Source organism: Anopheles marshallii, chromosome 3, assembly GCF_943734725.1.
Source record: "Anopheles marshallii chromosome 3, idAnoMarsDA_429_01, whole genome shotgun sequence".
NCBI classification, from domain to species: Eukaryota; Metazoa; Arthropoda; class Insecta; order Diptera; family Culicidae; genus Anopheles; species Anopheles marshallii.
Genome location: NC_071327.1, coordinates 60,150,466 through 60,171,435, shown reverse-complemented (window position 1 = coordinate 60,171,435; position 20,970 = coordinate 60,150,466). Strand labels below are relative to the sequence as shown.

At 43.6% G+C, this 20,970-nt stretch overlaps 1 protein-coding gene across 1 annotated transcript in view; it reads left to right on the top strand.

Annotated features, from left to right (window-relative positions):
- LOC128712936 (uncharacterized) overlaps positions 1–20,970 on the top strand; it is a 159,267-nt gene that overhangs the window by 83,815 nt on the left and 54,482 nt on the right. Inside the window, exons 2-3 of the mRNA XM_053807801.1 lie at positions 19,795–20,103; positions 20,227–20,574. Coding sequence (XP_053663776.1) covers positions 19,795–20,103; positions 20,227–20,574 — 657 coding nt within the window. The remainder of the gene's footprint in view (positions 1–19,794; positions 20,104–20,226; positions 20,575–20,970) is intronic.

The window sequence follows — 20,970 nt, the reverse complement described above, 5'->3', positions numbered from 1 at the left end:
GTTTTGCCATAGTTAGTCTCAGTTTTTGCTCCATTGCTGTGTTAGTTGTACTTTTTATGCTTGCGGCCCACAGTAACTGTTTCACTTTGGTTTGGTGGTGGCTCCGAACAGATACCCGTTAGGTGTCCAGACCCCCCTTTGCAGGACATCATCACAACAATCTTCGTGTTTGTGCAAGGTTTTTCAGATCAGATGGTTGAACTTTTTTTTATGACCAAGCAATCAATCTGTCACTATGAGACCGGTATGTTTTCATACGTTTTTATGAGTCTCCGAACACCAACCCGCGCGCAGCGCCACTCGCCTTCGCCTGTGGCCGTGATCGACCACACGGTTTACAGATTTGTTCTTGGTGGTCCCGGGCGGGATATTTGGCAATTTTTTACTTCCCTCCGCGCCGAGCAACTCACGCATAATGAGTGGTTTTTGTGCGTCTCGTTATCAACCCGGTGGGGCTCGTAAATCTTGCGCTTTTATAATCAGCCTGTCATTATTCGGGAAACGCGAGAACGCCATTGTTTCATATTGCAGGACGACGCTGTTGTGTGGGCTGTGGGTGGTTTAAAACAAGCTTCAAAACGCTTTAATTGTGTCGTTTCTGCATTTGACGCTTTTTTAAGTTGACGTTTGAGGGGTTTTGGTTTTTTCTTTAATTCGCATGAAGCATTAAAATTGCTAGACAGTTTTAAAAAAGTGATAAATTTCGAAGATGTATTACTTGTCCGTACAGAGGTGGTTTTGAGATGAGCGTTTAAGGTACATTTGTACCTAAGTAGAAACATTAATTTATTAAAATCATTATACTTATAATATACTCATAAGTAACATGGTAATTTACTAATGATGTGAAGATAATAATTCATATTTTAAAATGTATTCCCTTACTTTTTTATAAAACCAATTCCTTATGCTTTTTCTGAATGAAGCAGTATTCACCATTAATCTATTATTTTGCATATTAAATTACTGATAATCATCACACGGCCATTCTTCATTTGAATCAGCTTTATAAAGTAACTCAACATTTGCTGCTTTTCCTTCTTCATTTTTTCCATCTAATGTCACCTCTCTATGTAAGTGGCATTACACTCTCCATCAAACACTTGGGTTTATCTCACTCACCACAGATTCAATCCAGCAAACATCCTTCGCGAGAAAACATAGTTTTAATTAAATCTTTAACCCGTTATGCATAAACGGTCTAGTCTCCTGCTGTTACCACAGTTCCCTTTACGTACAGCTGAAGGGGGGGGGGGGGGCTACGCGTGTGTTGACTTCTCGTTTTGCTTTGGTGGTTGCGTAAAAATGGCTGCAACTTAATTTGCCGAAGAAGCGAACACAAAAAGAGAGTCCATGGAAACATGGTGGCATGCCAAGGGTAATTGGTTTTGATACTGCCGCAGATGCTGGAACGCCAGAGTGAGGGAAACTTTCAGTAGAAATAGTAGGAAAGTAATGAAATTACCCCATATTAAGACTGATTTCCCTTGCTAATGCGGACGAGGTCACCAAATCAGAAGCAGTAGTCTTGTAGCTCGCCCGTTGCCGCAATGGGCACCGAAGAGTTGTCAGTAAGGCAGTGCAGTTTCGCTACTGTTTGCTGTTTCCGTTCGGCTCTGCTCCAACCATAACATCGGCGCTGTCGTATGCTGAGTGTCAAGAGGTCAGCGACTGCGCAGCAACTCTTCGTCGGAGCACCCGGGGAACGGAATGAGTTTCGAGCGCGAAATTGCGTTAATTGAAAAATATTTCACTTCCGCCCAGAACGGGAGCTTTCTGTTCTACCGTGGTCGGGTTTGTTCATTTACTTTGCTGCATTAGTTTTCAGTACTATGATAATCAACCGACAATAATTAAACGCCGCGAAGCGCATTTTAATAAAAATGTTATATTTTTATCAGCACAACTAACAGTGAACGTGTAGCGGTTATCAAAGAATCATTTCGATGTGAAAACTATTGATTTTTCTTGCTAACTCCTTAATCTTGCCCGGAAACATCTCTCTTCGGATGAAATCCTGCTCGGTAGTTCGATACAATGCTTCAGGCATGCAGATGAATGGCTGCGCTGTTCACCCACTTACACTTGCACGCTCGAGTGGTAGTTTGCACTTCACTCTCATGTTTTCCGGAAGGTTTCCGCCGCCATCAAGTCAAGTAATGTGGCTCGGAAAGCCTGCTTCCGACACGACACAAACGGCTGCCGAGCCCGTTTTGTTTATTTATTGTGCGCCATTAAGTAAGATGGTCGCTAAAGTCACGAATCGTGCCAAAGGAAAATGAATACCGTTTTTCTCTGTTTCTCTGTTGCCTGCGTTGTGTATCTGCCCATCTACGGAACCTTGTTAAACCGGGAAGGTGGTTGTGTGTATGAGAAAGAGAGTGTCCGGAAAACTGCAAAAAACCCTATGGCAGGAAATCGATTTTCCTCCTCAGTTGGAGTTGGAAGTTGGTTGCCAACCACCGATCCTCGACGAACGCTCTGTTGTGGTAAGGATGGTATTTCAGCAGGCCAGTTCGATCTTTGAACGCTGGCAAACTTGTGTATCTGATAATAAGGCCGGCATTTTGTTTTGTTAAATCAACTTCCCTCTGCACGCTGGCTTTAGCGAAACGACGGACTCGCAAGCTACCCACCCAGATGGGATCATTTCCCAAGTCCCGGACAGTCGGCTTCTCGCTCTTGTTCCACGGTTCCAACGCATGGAGGAAAATTTCAGCCGCTTCATTATTCAGACAATCGATACTTTTAGTTTTAATTACTCTTCGGGTTATAACACTTAATTGGATATTTCCCGCATCCTGTGGCAGAATTTGTCCTCTCCTCCTGCCTCCTGCCTTCGGTACTGGAACGTGGACAATGCTTGGCCTAGCTTGGAATTGATTTTGCTCCGTTGTTTCTACTACCGGATCGGTCATAAATGGCAGAAATCTGTTTCACCATCCCATTCAGTACGCTCGCTTGCTGCCGACTGGTAACGAATGCATCCAATTGCTTTGGAATGTCGTGAAGACATTCCTTTACCGAAGTGCGCTGTTAAAGCGTGTGCCAAGTGCCTGGAATGCCACTTTTGGTGTGATTTTTCTTGCGATGATTTCGAAATGGAGTCAAGAAATGATCAGGAAAAAGCTCATTTTCCCTTAGGGCTTTTCGATTCGTTACTTTAGACGTGTGTATGTGTGCGAGCGCCAGTCCATTAACGGTTTCCTTAGTGGTGGAGTCTAATTGCTTGAAAAGAATGGCAAGAATTCTCATCCGCACTAGAAGCGATTCAGCTAATTGTAATTAGTCCTTTAATTTATAGCGTACATTACACGGACAAAGAGTTATTAGCATTTTCGGAAATAATTTAATGTAATACCGGCTTCTGGAAGATGGCAAGTTTTCAATACTTAATAATATAATGTTTTTGTAAAGTAACGCAGCAATGTGCTAATAACTAGCTCCACAGTTACTATTGCTAGACTTCGGATTTTCTGGACGGTTTAGTACTGATTCTATTTTATCATTAGCATTTTAGCATTTCGAATTGAAAACTCATTCTATCTCACTAGTAACCGGAAATGGACTATCTCAACCATAATTGTGATTGCTTCATTATGTAAATTTACCCTAAAGTTATCCTTCATTCTTTGACTCCTGACACGGCTAGCAACGCTTGGTGCTAGGCGTATAAGTGGCCTAGTTGTCGTAAATCAAAATGCCCGTCAGCCTTTCCGGCACCGGCGAATCCTTTTCTGGCCTCCTCGAAACATACAATGTTCTGTCGGGGAATACAGCCACCTTACAGCTCCTAGCGCTTACCATGAGCCGGGTTACCTTTAGCTACTGATTACTTGATTTGACTGGTGTTTATGTTCATCCAGCCGTAAAAGTGTCAGTCCGTCCTCGACAGCAAACTTTAAAAAAAAAACAAACCAACGCACTCGAAACCGTTCCATTGCCGGTTACCACACCCTGGCCATGTTGCTCCTGGATACCTTTTATCGATTCGTTACGACTTATACCGAGTGGAACGCTCGAATGCAAAACTGCTCAAATTGGCCCGAACAGCAGCACCTTTTGCTTTATGGGTTGAGGGGTTGGATGTACCTTTTTCGCTACTAATAAATATGTTTCCCAACACCATACGCTCTAGAAGGATTTTGGGTTGCTACCCGATACGTGCGTCTTTCTGTCTGCGGATTGAAATGTGTCCCCGTAAAGCACCGAAATCCCTTTTTGATGAAACACCTGTACCGGTGGATTGGGGACCATCCATCTTCGCATGCTTTGGGTACGGGGTACGTTTTGGGGGTTATGTATGGGAGCAAGTATACTTTTGACCAAGTTAGCGTCAGACGAATTGCTTTGCTGCTGTGACATTTCAATGTCGTGCAGCATTAATGTAACAGAGTAAAACAACGGTCTTATATTATTTAATTTTTACTGGTGGAGGTCGCTCATGGTTGAACATATCGTGCTAATATGGTCAGATCATCTATCCGTTCTCTGGATTGTTCAACGTTTAAATATCGCATACAAACACAAACCATGTAACCAGGTGACCATTTTGCACACAGAATACCCACGTAACTTTTACGGTCCAAATCCAAAACCGTAATGTAATCATGTAGACCTGATTTATTCGCATTTCTCGGGCACTGCTCTACAAATCCATCAAACGCGACAATGTACCTCTAGGAAACGTGAGTTTTCAGTTTCCCCTGGCACTTGCAAAAAGGACGGTGGAATTAATTTAACCACCGACACCACCCACCACCAGCCTGTAGCTGAAAAGGATTGCTCACTAGCGCTCATCAGCACTCAACCATTCGAAAGGGCTAGAAATCAGCGAGGGCACTTTGATGAGCGCAAAGGATGATCCTTTCCATTGAACCCCTTCATATCCGGCCTATGCCGACAAGCCGCGGCAGGTGGAATAAGCATAAATTGAATTCTACGCGCACCGTGAAGCCAGTTTTTAAGGGGCTTATCAACCTCTGCTTGCCGCGTATATGTTTTCTTTTTCGGATGATTCAAGGCCATCCCTCTTATATGTGTTGTGGATTGGTGTGGATTGAAGGTTGAATATGGGTGAAAAACGGTACCGTGTAAAGGACGTGTTCGTTTTTTAAGATTACAGCGGGTGAGCTCGCTTTATTTCGACCGTCATTTTCCATTCTGCGCAGATCCGGGCTTTCAATTGTCGTGTGTCACGTTTGCAGGATTCCTTTTCGTAGATGATTCTACCCGCGTTCCGAGACAACGGAGATGTGCACAGCATTTTCTAGATGTTTTTTTTTTGTATCTCGTCTATCCGATATGGGAAGTAACACATCAAAGCGTCAAACAAGCTTTCAATCATCGTTAGCAAATTATTTACGCCGGTGATTAACTTGTCTTACGAATGTAATGTACCATTCTGGCACGTAACGACGCATACATATTTCAACCTATATAGCACAGTAAAAGGTCCTAAATGTATTGAGTATCGTCAAATTTTATCGTTTAATTTTCTCGGTAATTAGAAACATCATTACGTGGGCCCCCGATTGTCTGAAACCTTTTCAGAATTGTCAGAATTGTCTGAAAATACAACATTTCACGGATCTTTGAAAAAGTAATTTCCTCTTCTGAAAGCTTCCTGCATAGGAATTGATCTGAATAAATAACGAAAAATAACGTTTCGCTTCGGTAAATAATCATTTCACCGATGAAAAATATGATTGTTTCGAACCCATTTACGCTTAGTTTTGACTGATGGTTTGGTATTTCCTTTTGCTCGAAAAGCTGATGTTTATTAAACGGTTCTATGAATAATAAAATCAGAAGCAAATGGTTCGCATTAACGCGCGGCCGCCTTTTCTTGGCACTGGTAATTTCCTCGATCATTTCGCCCAAATTAAACAATATACTTGGTATGGTAGTCCGTTCGAGAGGGAGAGGGAACTACAGACAATATCCCGAAAAGTTTCGAACTGCGTCCATACCATCGGGCCAACCGGCGCATCGCTAGACACACACCGGAGATGAAAGAAAATGATGAATGGTAAACGGTTTCTAGTGTTTCCGACTGGCTAATACGCTTAGCCCAACAGGCACACTTTCTACGGCAGCGTGGTGCTAAAATACAGCACCACTATCGGGTTTCCCGTGCCCGTGCTACAGGAAAGCTCACTTTGCTTAAAACAAACTGGCACAAATTGAGTGTAGCTAACCGGCGGGAGCGTCTCCACTGATGAGAAACCCACGAATATATCGCATAACGTTGTTAAAATTTTGTTCTTGCCATCTTTAATGTCACCGCGAAGGATGGGAAAGTTGAGCTGCACAACGTTTTCCTCTGGTTCGCTCTTCTGCAAAACACCTCCAAAAACCTCGACGCACATTTTCCGAAAGCCGTTCTCCGGGCGTTTGGTAATACCTTAATGCATGGAAACGCGGGAAACAGCACTGGCAACTTTCTGCAAGGAGACAGGCAAGTGGTGATAAATCAGGATAAAATTCTGGTGAGACCTGATATTTCCACATCCCTCGTTCTGAAAGGTTTCCATATAACCGAAATAACCCCCGCTATGCCAACGGGGAGTGGTGATGACAAGTATTTTCAGTTTTGCGTGAGTTTGCGAGCTTTGAAGCGGTGCACGAGACACTATTAAACCTGCACGGCATTAAATAAGATCTCATGAACGATTATGAATGCTACGGTACGTCATCTCTCTCTCAGTGAAAATCTATCTGAAAGCTACATTGTGTGTACGATCCTTTATAGCGCAACATTTTTATCGTCTTCTATCAATTAATTATTTATTTTTCATTTGTAATTCCAGGTAAGTGCCAGAGATACTTCAACCGAGGACAAACTCAATGTTTTCGTGAGTTATGAGAACTTTATTTCGTTTCCGACGGTGATATTTATTGACTGTAATGTAAATTATTGCAAGTAATGTATCATTGGTTTAGGAGGCAATTCACAATACAAAAACAAGACCCACTCCCTTGCTAAGAGCATCCCATTCGGTCCACTTTTGGTATATTAAGCTGATCGCTTACCGATTACTCGACGGGACAGTTTTCCGTCTTCGTAAAAAAAGGGAAACAACTCGACACTCCGTCGACCATAACTCATTTCCTCGTTCATAACAAATCGATGAGTAAGTAGTATCTGTAATAGGATTTGGTGCGTGTTTTATGCTGCACCTTTTGATAAATGATCCAAATGGATACACCAATCACATTTTTCATAGGATTTCATTCCAGTTCAGCTCTGTTTTGCTGATTGTACCCATGTCAAACATTTCGTTTGTGTTTTTTTTTTTTGTTGAATATCATCAATTTGACACAATAAAATTCGATCGTTTTGAAAATATGAGATGTTTTAAGATCTCTTACACTTTCAAGAATATAAGCCTTCACTTTGAGAAATTCCATCCGATCCTTCCTTGAATCCTACCTAGAGTGGGAAATTTTTTCGCTTACCTTGTAATTTCAAATATTTGGGCCCAAATCAAACACAAACTTTGCAAGTATTGGTTCTGCCTTTCAAACATTAATTTAAACTAAAAAAGAATCCCCCAAATATCTCTTGCTCACACACATAAGGTTGATTTATGAAAAAAAAATCTTATTCAATTGTTAAATATAGAAAAGCAAATCTTAAAATTGGCTTTTTTACTGAAAGCGGCTTCTTATAACATACATTTGTATTCTTTCGAAATTGGTCGTAATGCCTCGGGCTTGAAATTATGCTTTCATGCTGAGATGCTTTATTTTCCCATCCTTTTTGAGTTCTAATTAACTTTCAGTTGTCCATCATGTGTCTGACCTGAGTCTCGTTACAGCACGCAACAGTTCCACGAATTCTTGTTCGGTAAACTGTCTAACCGGCCGCAACCTGTGCGCAAAGTCGGCCGTGTAGTTCACAAGCTACCTAATGTGCGTTAAGCCAATTATGATCTGTGTAAAGCGAATGTTGTCGATTCTTTTGAAAACCTGTTTTTGTTTTCGGCTCGCTTTGCAATGCCCCTTTGCGGAATGTGATGCACCGATGTGCCGATTCGGCAAACGGATGCAGCAAACTGCGATCATTATCCATCCACGGCAATAGACGATGGGGCAACTTTATGCAACTTCAAACCAGCTCAAGTGTGTGGTATGAAATGATGGATTTCGTGTTATATTCTCAGAAACTCCCGAACCAGCCGGTTTACTTTGAAGTACAGCCGACCGAACGCGTTAGAACCGAACCGTACCAAATTCCTCACGTTTTAGACTGCTATTTACGCGATGGAATTATTTAGCAGCAGCAATGATGAACGATGATTTTGGATGAATCAATCTTACCCGCGTGCTCGCTACTTTAAAGCCGATGTTTAATCTCGCAGCGGCTAATCTTCACAACAGTTGCTGCCTAAAATGTGAGCTTCCGTCACAGTAAATGGTCGCTTCCAATAATAACGATGGGAAGAATTTCAAGTATCCGTCAAGTGAAACAACCTCCCGAAAGCATGCGCCCTAAAATTTGGTCTAAATTCCTTCGAGCCTAGCACACGGCAGGCGACCCAGCGCGATGTGGTTTTCGCCAATTGTGTAAAGAATGTAGCTCCTCTACTGTGCGACGGAAAGGAAAAGGGAGCATCCTTTTTTTAATCACCTAGCAGCGTTAAAGGCACCGGCAGGGACAGTTTCGAAGTGTAGCGTGAAAAGCATCTTATGCTTCGGTGTTTATTGAGAATGCAAACAGAATGTTGCAGAAATTCCGTTTGTACCGAGCAAAATTGAGCAAAATTTTATCAATTTCCTTAATTAGAAGTGAAAACGTTTTAACGGAAAAGTGTATTAACTTTTGTTTTGAAGTATCGTGAATATTCATGCCAGTATGCAAGTAAGCATCAATCAATATCTGTTTATATAAGAATATTCCTCTTTGAAACCCATGCACAGTCCAATTAAAAGCAAATACAGCAATTGTGATACTTTCATTGCGAATAAATAATCAACATCTCGATACACCGCGTTGTCGAATGCAAATGAGCTGCATTCATTCATTAATGAACATGAGGTGTTATTTATGGATGTGTATATGCATCGGTTTTTTTCATCCATAATTGACAACCTTGGCCAGGTGAGGAAACGCATTGCAAACCCAGTCTGCAATTTGCCGGCTGTAGCTTTTGGAAACTATCGATGCGTTAATGTTCCGACTGATGGGAAAATGGTAAATGGTGTGACAGACAGCATTCATTTAATCAGCATTTCAGTTGGCCACGTGAAAATGCGATCGTATCCTTCGGACAGGACTGATGTGTAAATGTTATAAAATATATTATGTAAAAGAAAATTCAATCGCTTAAATCTGGACGGAAACATATAATCGGAAGAAAAGGCGAATTCTGTACCCATAAAATATTGCTGATGTGATATGTTCTCACATTTAGCCGTTCAATTTTTCTAACCCTTCATGTTCAGAAACATGAGCATCGGAAAATGCAAGCCAATCGTCACGGTCGTCGCCTATGCCGTCGTCGCTCTATACCGGGTGACACTTTACTAAATGATGCAGAACCATAAAGAAATGTTAATTATTTGCAACACGTGCCCATCGTTCTTTACTGACGTGGCCTTTCGGATTGGCGAACCCACGGCCAGCTGTTGCTTATTTATGTTTTCCGAACTGCGATTAGCATGAGGTACAAATTTGACCATCCAAATATCTGCTAAAACACCTCGCAATATGGGAACCGGTTCACGCAGAGACGTGACGGTTCACTTCGATCGCAAACAGCTTCGGGCTGGTCCTGCCTTTTGGGTTATTTTTAACTCTATTAAATATTTCGGTTGGAACCACACACTTCCCATACGCTGTTCGCTTAACACACAACCAATTTCTTTAAGCCTTTGCTTCATTTTTCACCGTGTGCTGCAGTTGGAAAAGTTACACCCTGGTGGGAACTTATGCTAACGCTTACGATCACTTCGATGCCCTTATTTACCGGTGCACGAGGTTTTGGCATGCTTCTTACCATTTGATTTGCCTTCGCGTTGCGTTACGGTCGTTGTTCTCTATAATGTATGTCACTATGGCTTGTGCCCTTCAACCGCAGACTTTACGGGTACAATGTCGTCGTCAAAGCCATCTCGTCGAAACAAAGGCTCTCGACGTTTGGGAACGAGTTCTGCCACGCTTTCACTGAGCTTGTGTGCGACTGATTTACGCGCTATTTATGTTTGATTAACGTACTAGATTCGAGCCGCGTTAGGCTGGGTTGTGCTAAACCACATCGTGGCACACATCCATCACCTTTTCAAAACGATTGATTACATGTGCAGTCTAATATCAAACAACGGGCATGGGTTAGCCGCACCTGTAAACCATGAATCTTCTGACTTTCTAATGACGGCTATCAAACAATCGCCCAGAAACGTGTAGTTGAGATATGTAAAACCAACATTTATTAGCCAGTAGTTCTTTAATTAGAAGGGCTTAAAATTAGTCGAAACGATTTTCTTTTTAGACTTTACTTTAATAAGCCTTCCCATACGTAAATGATTGGTTATATTCATGTTAATCATTACCCGACTTATTTATCTACTACTCGACTCGTAAAAATCATGCCGGTTTACCCTTGCCCTATGCTTGTCATCAATCGTCTTTCTTCGCGTTCGGTGCCAAATTTGCTGCCATCAAATGGATCGTTAACTGTCGCGAGGCATTACGAATTTTCTGCGTCATCCGCATGGAGGTTGATCGTTTTTCTTCGTCGTGACTGCTGCCTGCGCGACAAGCGAGGGCAAAATAGTAGTGCCGGTTCATTTAAAACACTCATCTGCGTTTCAAACAACAACTTAACAAAAAAACCTCGAAGAAACGAGCGGCAACACCATGCATATAGTCTACGTAAATAGTGTCAAACGTTCACACTTCTTCGTAGCATCACGAGCAGACGGTTGAGAAGAATTGTGCTGAGGGGAGGGAAATCGATACGCGACACTTCGCGTCGATCGTCCTGCTGCACACACTGTCTCCAATATGTGTGGAGTGGGGTTCTGGTGAAAGGTTGTAAGGCTATGCAGAATGGCAACCATCTGAGCCGCTGTGTCACTGTTGACTAAACCGATGATGAGTTATACCGTGCCAGATGAGATCGGAGGGATTTTTTTTTTTCTTTTGTTGGTCTTGCTGTATATTTTCTTTTCATCTAGCTTTACGAATGTATGTTGTGAGAAATCAGGACGCCCATTTGTTCGAGCCGTGAGCCATGACGTCTCGTTAAAGATTCTTCTACCCAATTTATCTTCGTGCGTTAGTGTGTGTGTGTGCAAATGACGTTTGGTTGGGCTGAAGAAAAACCCAGCTTTTGCACTCGACAAGGTACCGCGACGCAGACTAATAGTACTGCTAACAAAGACTGCTTAAATGTCGCACTGACAGCAGTACACACGCAGCAGAATGGTGGATGTTAATTAAGATTAATTGAAGCAGCAGATGTCGTTTTACCTTAGTTATCTGTTGTGTATGCATAATACCCATTTATTAGAATTTTAAAATGTATAGAAAAGTACTAAAAATTTGTATCTACTCTCAATTATTAGCCATACTTTTTATATCATGCTTTAAGCAAAGTTATGTTGACAATTTGATCAGGTACCATAGCGCACAAATTATAATATCCTCTTCAAACATGTCCTATAATTCATTGTTATCATTGCATTCCGGTGCTAAAATACAAGTGGATTAAACCGTACCCAAAGCGGTGCGTCGGGCAGATGATCCAAACTAATCCTTCCGTACGGTTGCTGCTTGTTTGTTACCAAGCAATAAATCTTCATTGCAAAACACACACACAAAAAAACTTCGACCGATGAGATGCTTGATAAAATCAAATAAATTCGTTTGCGGTATGGTATGCAACCATTGTTTTCTATCGGCTTCCGTGTGCCTTTTTCTTTCACATTAGACTCTCTCTCTCTCACACTCTCTAACGTGCACACACCAACACTGTACGTAGCCGGGCACACAGGCAAACCATAAATCACTCATCATTTCGAACCAGAAGGTGATGTTTTTATTTTTTCAGCCCTGAAATGTATGTTCAGTTTGAGCTGTGTTTGTACGCTTCGCACTGTTTTTTGCACGTTCTGGACGTAAAACATAAATCCCGAGCAGTGAGCCATAATCCTTGTACGACGAGAACGCAAACAAAAAACACAACGCTCCCGTACATTTATCTTGTACTTTTCGAACGAAAAAGAAAATTAATGTTATGTATCCCCTTGAACAAGTTTTCTTGAAAATGTGTCTCGCATTCAAATGGTATCGCATGTTGGTACTCCCGCACACATTTGATACGGACGGAGATTAAATCTCTAAAGGGGCTGTGCCTGTCAGACACGAACACACTCGTGTCCATATGATCCGACTTGAACAAGAAGTGTACCAGAGTTTCGTATGATTTACATTTCGTCAAATTGATTTTAATTAATCTACAACCGGCATGACAATGCACCACACATCTTCCATGAAGTTGCTCAACAAACTGAACAACACCCTTAGCTTTACAGTTGGAGCATTCTTCTCCGAATCGTACACTTTTTAGATGTATCTCTCTTAACAGCATATTTCAGTAAGTGGGTTAAGTCTGTAAACTATTTTACATTTGATCAACAATAGTTGCTCATCCACTTGCTCTTTTTATTTGTCTTTTTTCCATTGGAGAATTAAGCAAAATTCCTTTGCTAGTGTGGTTTATGCTCGGGATGGATGATTGCAGGGAGCAAATAAGGGCCATACAACGCGGGGATGGCAGTATATGTTTGGTCTGAAATTTACTTTCCACTCGCTCCCACTTGTCCTATCGCAATTCAGTCCTGATACGACCGGTTGCAAAACATTCTATTCCTACACTACTCCTCAGTAGTGCATCCTTATTCCTGGTGGGAAAAGCTCGTTCGCTTGTCTGTGATCGTGTGTGCCTGGTGGTGTGGCATAGTTTCGTAATCTAGTTGTATCGGAGTATCGAAGGAACAACAGAAACAGTACCTTCACTGAAACTGGATACAATCAAACCGGGTTCAAATGCGTCGAAGATGTCTGATCATCAAGTGGTACTGAATTGAATTGCTGCACTGGAGAAGCACCACCCCTTAAGGGAGATTTTAATCAAGAGCAACACCGCCAAACGATTGGATTGAGAATTCAAATCGACTGAAAATTAAACCATCTTGCAAACATTTTCTTTTTTTACAATTCGATTTATTTTGCCGTCTGCAGGTGAGTGTTGGAACCTATTCTTCTATTTCCAATCAAAATTGGATAGCTTCACAATTTTGAAGGACATTTTCACTTTATTTTCTCAGGGTGTAGAGTATGCCCGAAATCGTGTTAAAAAAAATGTATTTGGAAATGGTTTCTTAACCTTTTTTAGTGACCGAGTTTACAAACCGAACTCGTTATAAATGAGCACGAAGTTTTCTTCGAATTTCCCGAGATTCGCAAAAGTCTTACTAATTACTCAAGATGTAACATCCATAATCTTTAGGTTGCTTGAAGGTATTCCCGTGAGCTCACATTATGCTGTGTACGTGCCATTTCACTACTAATACCAATCCGATGTTGATGGATAGGCGTAGAAGACATATTGCTTTGCCTTATAATTCCGATACATTGCTGTACATCAATTCGATATAGCTGCTTATTAAGTGTGTGATGTTTAGAAATATACAACCAAATATTTTTCCCTACCGCAATACTTTGGTATTTGTGCTCCACACCAAATAGCAGTGAATGATACAACACAGAAAGTTACAACCATTCACGAACTGAAAATTCCCAAGCCAGCCAGGCTCAAAGTGAAACTCGAACTGTACGTCTGTTCGTTCTTAATTAATCACGGCACCGTACATCAATTACAGGCCGTGGAAACTTTCCAGCTTTTCCGAAACATCAAGCGCACCCCGTGATTAATAGTGCTGACTGAAAACGCGCAGCTTTCTTTGATATCCTGCTTTTACTCAAAAACCGGGGAACACCGGAAATGATTTACAAACTTGCTAAACACATCAGTCGGCGATTAAAAATACACACGCTCTCATCAGCGCTCTGCCAGGAAAAAAAAGTACAAATTATGCCATCCCTTCCCAAAAAGCTCACTCGTCTTCGCAAACCAACAAGAAACGCAAAACTTCGAACGCTCGCGAGATCGCGCCCAAACTCCCCACCATCCTGCCACGATGGTTGGGTATTGCGTATTTTCCGGCCACGACCGGTTGCAACGATCAATCTTTTCGCCACCGTTGCCAGTCAAAGTTTCTGTTTAAAATTTTGTTGACTTGTCTCCGGCAACGACTGCGGTGCGTGTGTTGGGAAAATTCGCTGCGGAAAACTTGTGCCCGCCAAAGTTTTCGTTGCTAATTTATTGTTCTGTTTTCATCTTGCCGGTCGGTGCTTAAGGCTCTTTGCAATGGCAAGGACCTTTCGGGATATATTTCTGCTTGCCTGTAACATTGGATGTATGTGTGACTGTTTTTTCTGAGATCTCCAAGGGGCACGGTGTGTCGCTTCTCATCGTGTTGGGAAACTATTCAACGAGCTGTGTTTCCGTAGTCACAAGTAGCTCAAGCCTACAAACAGCAACAAGCATTTCCAGAGGCGTCCCGGTTGGACACAGCATGGTGCAAACCGTTCTCTATCCTTCTGCTCCGGTGGTAGCTAATGGATCGCTTGTTGGTAATCATTCGTTTCGCCGGAGTTAAGGGACCGTTTTCCTCAATTTGAAAACATGTTGACGGTACGGAAAGGTTGTCTTGTTGTTTCGTTATTAGCTGAAATTGGGCGTTATGTTTTTTTTCCCGTCTCCCGAGTCCTAGCCGCCAAAGGCCAGAACATCCTAAATACATGGCAGAGCAAGTCGACACTGGAGCCAAAACTTGAACGAAACATCAATTAATCAAACACCACAGCTCGAGCACCAGAGGATATCTGTGGCGCTGTGGCTGTATTTCTGTACCGGTTATTCTGCTAGTGTGCGGAAAGACCCCCCCCCCCCCACCCCCAAAGAATTGGTGGGACAACATTTTTCGCGTCAAATTTTCGGAACCACGATGATGAAAGTTGCTGAAAATACACTGCGCGTTGTGTGTCCCAGCATCATCGGCCCTGCTTGATGTCGCATTTGTTTCGGAAAATGATCTTCGACGTCAACGTGATCTTCTGCTCCATCCGCTGTGTTGCGCAAAACGGAGTATCCCTTACACGCGTGCGGATGAATTGCGGAGGAAGTGATGACCGCTGTTCAACGTTCGGGCAAGGTTTGAGCGGCGGACGAGGTGGCAAGGGTAGGCCTGTCGTAGCCTAGAAATATTTTCCGATCATGCTACAATGTCCGTGTCAACATATCACCTAAACACAGCTGCCTCACACCGAACATCGGCCCGATAGTCACCTCTGCGTAGGAAAATAAAACCGAAAAACAACGTCCCCCTGTCCGTTGTGTCATTCATCGGGTTTGAAGTGCTGTGAGCTGTGTGTGCCGAACATACTGTTCCTGACGTGCCAAGCGATCAATACTTTGAAACGGGGGCTTCTCTTTTTTTTTGACCAGCCAACATTCGCACAGCACACCGTACCGGTTGCGAGAGATCTGCTAGAGGGTGCTCGATGATGACTTTTCTTTTTCGCAGAATGCATTTCATCATTGCGCTTCACCAAATTTATCATCACGCAACAGCTCAGCGTTGTAACCGGGACGCTTGCCAACGCGTACACACGAGCACAAACTGGACGTTTTGATCATCAGCATAAGTGCACCGGGGTGCACGTGGTGTTTTATGTAATCTCCACTCCGCTCACTGGCAGGAATGCACAACTTTTGTCCGGGTTCGACACGGTCAGCGAATGCCCCGTTGCGTGAATTGTCGATCGCTTTATCACCATAGTGCATTCCCATGGCCCCACCAGGTAGTGGATGAAATGTTTTGTGCTTTTGTTTATTTTTTTTTTTTGTAGTTTTTTGTTTGTGCCGTACTACTTCTACAAAACACTTGCGCCCTAAATACAACTTGCCGCTTTTTTCTCAATTTCACCTCTGTAGCCTAGCCTGTATGGCCGTGGGCGCCGGGCACAAAATGAAGGCTAATGCAACTGCAACCCGATAGTAGTCTCGCCAATCCATGAAAAGCAACCCAACACCCAGTGAGAGAGGGGGGCGAGGGTGAGCGAGCTGCATAATGCGGGGATGCATTATTTATGCCCAGATCTCATTTCAAAGTTGTTTATCGATAGCACCATAGTTTAGCATCACCCGGGCACTCACCGGCACAGCACAGCGCACAGCTGCACAGCGTGGCCGATTGTTGTAGTACACGCATCGTTTCAGATAGCTGGTCGCTTGCCCGGCTCGGCCCGGGAAACTCGGGATAACTCCTCGACACGATTGAATATTGGCTGCACGGTACGGCAGGAATTAATATCGCCAGCAGCGGTAAAAGGCACTGGCACTAATAGACAAATAAGGGTCGGGTAAATACGAACGTTTCGCTAGATGCGCTTCCGGCTTGAAAGACAGGCCGACAAGCGTAGTGGCTATCGGGTTGCGAGAAGAAAGGATTTAGTGTCCCCGGTTTAAACGTTGCCGGCTCGTCACCGGGCAGCCATAATTTCGCTCATCCGTACCCGAACCGGGTCACCGGTGAACATCCTGTTTTTGCCGCCTTTTCGGAGGTGATGTTTCGTTGCCGGGAACGTGACGGTGGGATGGTTGTTACGAAACGGATTACGGGTGATGTTTCTGCACTGCTCACATCTTCCTGTAGTACCAGCGTAGCTGGGCGAAAATGCCAATCGGAAGTTGAACCGAGAACACAACACCTCGTGTGTAAGCTTCCTCCCGTAGTATGCTTGCTCTCATCACAGGTTAGACTAGGCGATGTTGTTACAATTGTTACATCCAGTTACACGATTAATTACTTTGAGGTTGTGCTTCTCTGTTCTGGTCTTACAGCGCGACTAATGTTCAGTTGTGGTTCAGTCCCGGTTAAGATGATGTGCCCAGTGAATAGTTATTCGATTTAAATTAAATCCTTTCGTGTAATTGGACATCAACCGATGCACTTGTCTTCTTTTAAGCGTGTTCTCTTTCATGTCTTCGTTAAAATATTTACCCTTCTCATTTGTTTACAACTAACCGTCTTGCACTGCCACTTAAATTCCATAAATTACTATCGATGACTCCGTACACCTTGCTGGCGCATCTGCATCGCATCTTATTGAACGGAGCGGTCGGTAATTTGGCACAGTTTCTGGTTATTTTCATTGCTTTAACCTCTTACCTTTGTGGCATAACTTTTGCCAACCGTCCCCGACCGTTGCACTAATGAACTAATTTCCTATTTTTCGTAATCACCAATTCTCTCAACCATCTCGAGCCGTAATCCCGAGCGTTACAGTGCTCAAAGCTTTCGGAATTCTCGTTCCAAAATCGGGTTGGCCACCCGTTACAGTGTCCATCCCGCCTCGATCCCCGTTCCCGTAGCTGTTTGTCCGCTGGTTGATGGAGAAATAAATGAGCCCGTGGTTGCAGGGGTTGGAAGTAATTTTTGTGGGGCGTATTAAAGGAGTTACCATACGGTTCCGGTAAAGAGTGCCGATGCCCCCCCAGGCAAGAAGGGGGTAAATGTCGTTACCCGAGGCATGGAGGACGTGTCGAAGGACAAAGCTTGCGAAAGAGATTAAAACTGTCTTCGGTGGCTTAAGGGAGCAAACAGAAAAGTGACAGGATTTGTTTTTAGTTGAATAGCACTTTCCACCCGGCCCGAGAAAATAAGAGTGTGAGACCAGTGGATGCACAAACGTTCGGTTCGGTTCGGAAAATCAGCTTCACGTCCACACTCCACAAAAGGTGGTAGTTTGTAGGGAGTGTGCTTAAGGTATGTACGCAAGTGTAAAAAAAAGCATGACATTTGGGAAACGCCAGTCTGGCTATATTGCCGGATGGTTTACTCTTTGATCGGGGATTTTACGCCTTCTGGGAGGATTATGGTCGAGTTTAAATAGTTATAGCACAGAACAGACATTCAGTCAAGGGTTGTGTTGCTTAAATTATTTTTTCCACGACTGATGTGGGTTCGTTTCATTTAAAAATGATAAGAAATAAATGCTAATTGTCTAGTAGAATTAATACTTCCGTGGTTTTGATATTGAGACATGCTAGAAGAAAGTTTTTTTTTAGATTTTGATGCAATGTCACGACAATTTCGTCAAAAATAGATAATTTTTTGACAATAAGATCAATAAAAATCGTTAAAACTTCATATTAGCTTCGATTAGTTGGAATTCATTTCCCATTTTCCTTACGCAATTCTTAGGCTATAGTGTGTTCCCCTGCCAAAGCAACCGTAGCATAAAATAATGAGAGTGAAAAGTTTGTCGTACCACCACTCCATTGTCTTGCATATTCGGACCAAAGCTGTAGTTCAGTGTTCCATAACATTCCCACACAATGTCTGCCATAAACTTCCGGAAAATTTGTTGCACAGAAAAGAGAGAGAGAGCGTCGCCCTGCTAAGGTAGAGGCGCAACACCGAAACACACAGTGTTCCCGGGTATATAAAAGCAATTGTGGTCGTATGCAACATAGTTCTGCCTGACCAGCCATGAATTCACCACAATTCGACTGTTATTTCATCCCCGTCTCGTGGCCTTCCGAATCGCCACCGTATCCTTTCCAACGGTTTACCAATGATACTGTACTTTGAAAGTGAGCTCGGTCCGCACAATGCACGAGATAAATCTATCTTTTTATCAGTAAACCTCAACTTTACCATTTATAGTTTTACCGGCTTGGGCGGAAACTCGAATGCTCCGGTAGAGAGTAGCACTAGCATCCAGTGCTCGCACAGAAAAAAAAGGTCAAATAAACAACCAGCACCCGGTTGTGAATTGGGGTGCGCTGACTGCTGGCATTTCCTGGAATGCAATCTCTGCCCCTTTTGCGCAAGGTTAAAAACTGCTGCACTTTCAGAAGCATCGTTTGTGAGGTCCCCCTTCAGTGGCTGATGCGTATTTTATGGGTGGCTCGATCATGCAAGGGGAACGGTTAAATGGAAACCAAACACAAGACCCACATTTTTTCTCCACATTCCCGGAAGCTAGCGTAGCTGTTTGAAGTACTCGCCACCCTTGCGGTGTTCTCGGATCACATTTTCTTCGTAGACTGCTTTCGGCAGCGTTGGAACACTCTGTACCTCAAATCCGTGTGGACCTCATTTATGCTCTCGACGGAGGACACTCGGTTTACCACATCCAATATTATTCCCTGCACACGGATAGAAGCGTTGTTTTGTTTTCTTACTTCCTGGCTCTGCTTCTCTGCTGACCAATGACCGAGCTATGAATAGGCTGAAGTTTTCAACACACTCTGTGCTTCAAAGAGGTCAACATTCCTAACCCAAAATGTCCTCTCCGGACAGCAGCTCCTCTTGTCGTTTGTTTGAGCTTGAGTTTGACACTCGTGCAGTAGTTTTGCATAACACTCTTGATGTGTTTCCCGGCCCTTTTTATCCAAAATCAACCCCTGCATGGTGGGACATTACTGGGAAAATAGTATGCAAAATCAGTCAGACCAGGCCATTGCGTCCTACAAATATTCGCCATATTGAGCGTCTAATGACATTCCAAGGCGAATCGCTGTGTGTATTGCCTGAAGGGAAATTAAAGAATGAAGTCGACCGTATTTTCAAGGCTCCATTTGCTGGGTTTACCAGTTTTTAATCTGTTTATCTATTTTTTTGCTCTTCTCTCCCGCGTCACGACAACAGCAGATGGTCCAGGGGATGGGACCGTTTCCGGGCACACCCGGGTTCCCGCCGGGCGCAGCACAAACCGTCAGCACAGACAGCCTGTCGGTGCAGGTGGTGAAAGGCGCTACGGGAGCCGGCGGTGCTGGTAGTGCCGGTGGTGGCGGCGGCGGCGGTGGCGGTGGAGGTGGAGGCGGTGTGACGTTGGATCATCAGCATTCGCTCAGCACACTCAAGCAGCACCAGGAGCAACACAATGCAGCAGTTGCGGCCGCCGCAGCAGCCGCTGCTCAAATGAATGCCGTTGCCACGACACAAACGTTGCGAAATGTAAGTAGATAGTTCGTGCTGATTTTCGAGTAATTTTGTTTAATCAACTGTTTCAATGAGATCATTTTAGCACTTGTGTTTAAACCATTTAATGAATTTCTTTCCTCATATTTTCTCCCGCAGTCTGTCAGTCAATTCAGCCCCTCGTCAGTATTGGGTGCCCCGCCGGCAACGTCGATAGCCGTATCGCTGGCACCGCTATCACTGCCATCCACCATGGTCAGCGGGGCCGGTGCGGGTAATGGGGTGGCAGTGGCCGCTAGTATGGCTGCCGCCATGAACGCCAACGGTGGATCACCGGGCGCCTCCACAAACGTGAATGCCACCAGCAATGGAGGTGCCGGGTCGGGCACGCTGAGCGGAGCGGGCAGTGTAGCGGGAGCACCCGGTGTCAACGGTAGCCCGGCAGGAAGTGCTGCCAACGGTACCGTGGCCCTTTCCAACGGGATTGATCAACAGACTGTCAGCATGGTGAGTACTGATCATGGTTCAAAACTTTTCACTCCCAAAAAAGGTTTTACAACAACGAAAAAAGGCGCCACAACTGTCTGTCGGACTTGTTGTATATCGGTACATGTACATCTACCTCTAGCTGTGCAAATACGCTTTGCATAAAAATTAAGCAAACCTCTCATTTTTATCTATTACGCTTTTTGTCTCTTGTTTATGAGGACATTTTGTATTGTTTTTTTGAGGAAAAACTAAATTCTCACAAACACGAAACAAAAACCCTGCATCATGTATAAAATGAACATCGGGCATCTCATCAGGCCGTAACAAAAGCAACAAAAGACACAACTACTTTTCGTCGTCCTACGCAACGTTTCATCCAACTCGAGACTAGTGATACACGAGAAAAGAAAGGTT